Below are 1049 nucleotides of genomic sequence, written 5' to 3' on the forward strand. Positions count from 1 at the left end.
GGCAGCAGAGCATGGGCTGGGGAAGGGGCTGCCCGAGCTGGGTTTTCCCGCTCTGTTTTCCCGAGGTCAGACTCGGGGGAAGGCTGCGCGGCCACGATGGTCTCCCTTCTCCCTCCGGCACCGGCATTCTCGGCTCACCTTCACAGCGGGGGTAAGGGATGCTCCAGGTCCCGTTGACCGTACAGTACAGCGTTGTTTTTCCCACGAGAGCGTAGCTGGGGTCACAGCTATAATTCACGGACTTGCCAGGGCTGAAGCCTGTCGCATCCCTGCCATCGTGCTGGCCGTGCTCAATCGCCGGCGGGGTGGGACAGAGCCGCCCTGCAGGGAAGGAAACCTTTGCTGAGAACAGGATGGGGGCTGTGAGGTTTCCGTTTTGCTTTTCCTCTTAGCCCCAGAGAACAGAGTCCCTCTAAGTCCGAGCATGCGGAATATTCACTTTCCTGCCCTCCTTTCCTCCCCTAACCCCTCTGGCTCACCGGCCTATCCCCAAATGAAAAAGGCAGGGGAACGCACCTTCGCAGCGCGGGGCAGGGAGGCTCCAAGCTCCAGACGAAGTGCAATTAAGCTGTGCCTCTCCCACAAGGACGTAGCCAGGGTCGCAGGCGTAGCTCACGGACGCGCCGCTGGGGAAAACGGCCGTGGCTGGGCCGCTGTGCTTTCCGTTGGCAATGGCTGGGGGGCGAGAGCACTGCGACGCTGGGGGAAGAGGGCAAAGCCACATTCAGTTCAGCAGCGAGGAGGAGGGGGGCGATGGCAAAAGGAGGGAGCTGGTGCAGAGGAGCAGGGGCTGTCCGGGGAGGTGTCTCTTGGGTGCTGCTCCTTGCCCGAGCCCACCCAGAGGCTCCAGCCCTCCGGACCACTAAGGAGGTGTTTCTGCGCGCTCATCCCGGCGAGTGCTGAAGGGCTCTGGGCGAGCACGGCAACGGGGGTACGGACACGACCGCATGCCGGCCCCACACCCTCCCCGTCCCCTCCTGGCCCGTGAACAGCCACTGCTCCACAGCAGGACCCTGGGTGCCCTGCCTGCCCTGGGTGCCCCCAGCCTC

At 64.3% G+C, this 1049-nt stretch overlaps 1 protein-coding gene across 1 annotated transcript in view; it reads right to left on the bottom strand.

Moving 5' to 3' along the window:
- The window catches only part of CR2 (complement C3d receptor 2), a 26726-nt gene that overhangs the window by 9837 nt on the left and 15840 nt on the right, over positions 1-1049 (bottom strand). Inside the window, exon 7 of the mRNA XM_035899928.1 lies at positions 517-699. Coding sequence (XP_035755821.1) covers positions 517-699 — 183 coding nt within the window. The remainder of the gene's footprint in view (positions 1-516; positions 700-1049) is intronic.

Source organism: Egretta garzetta, unplaced genomic scaffold (assembly GCF_000687185.1).
Source record: "Egretta garzetta isolate BGI_Z169 unplaced genomic scaffold, ASM68718v1 scaffold588, whole genome shotgun sequence".
In the NCBI taxonomy this organism is placed as follows: domain Eukaryota; kingdom Metazoa; phylum Chordata; class Aves; order Pelecaniformes; family Ardeidae; genus Egretta; species Egretta garzetta.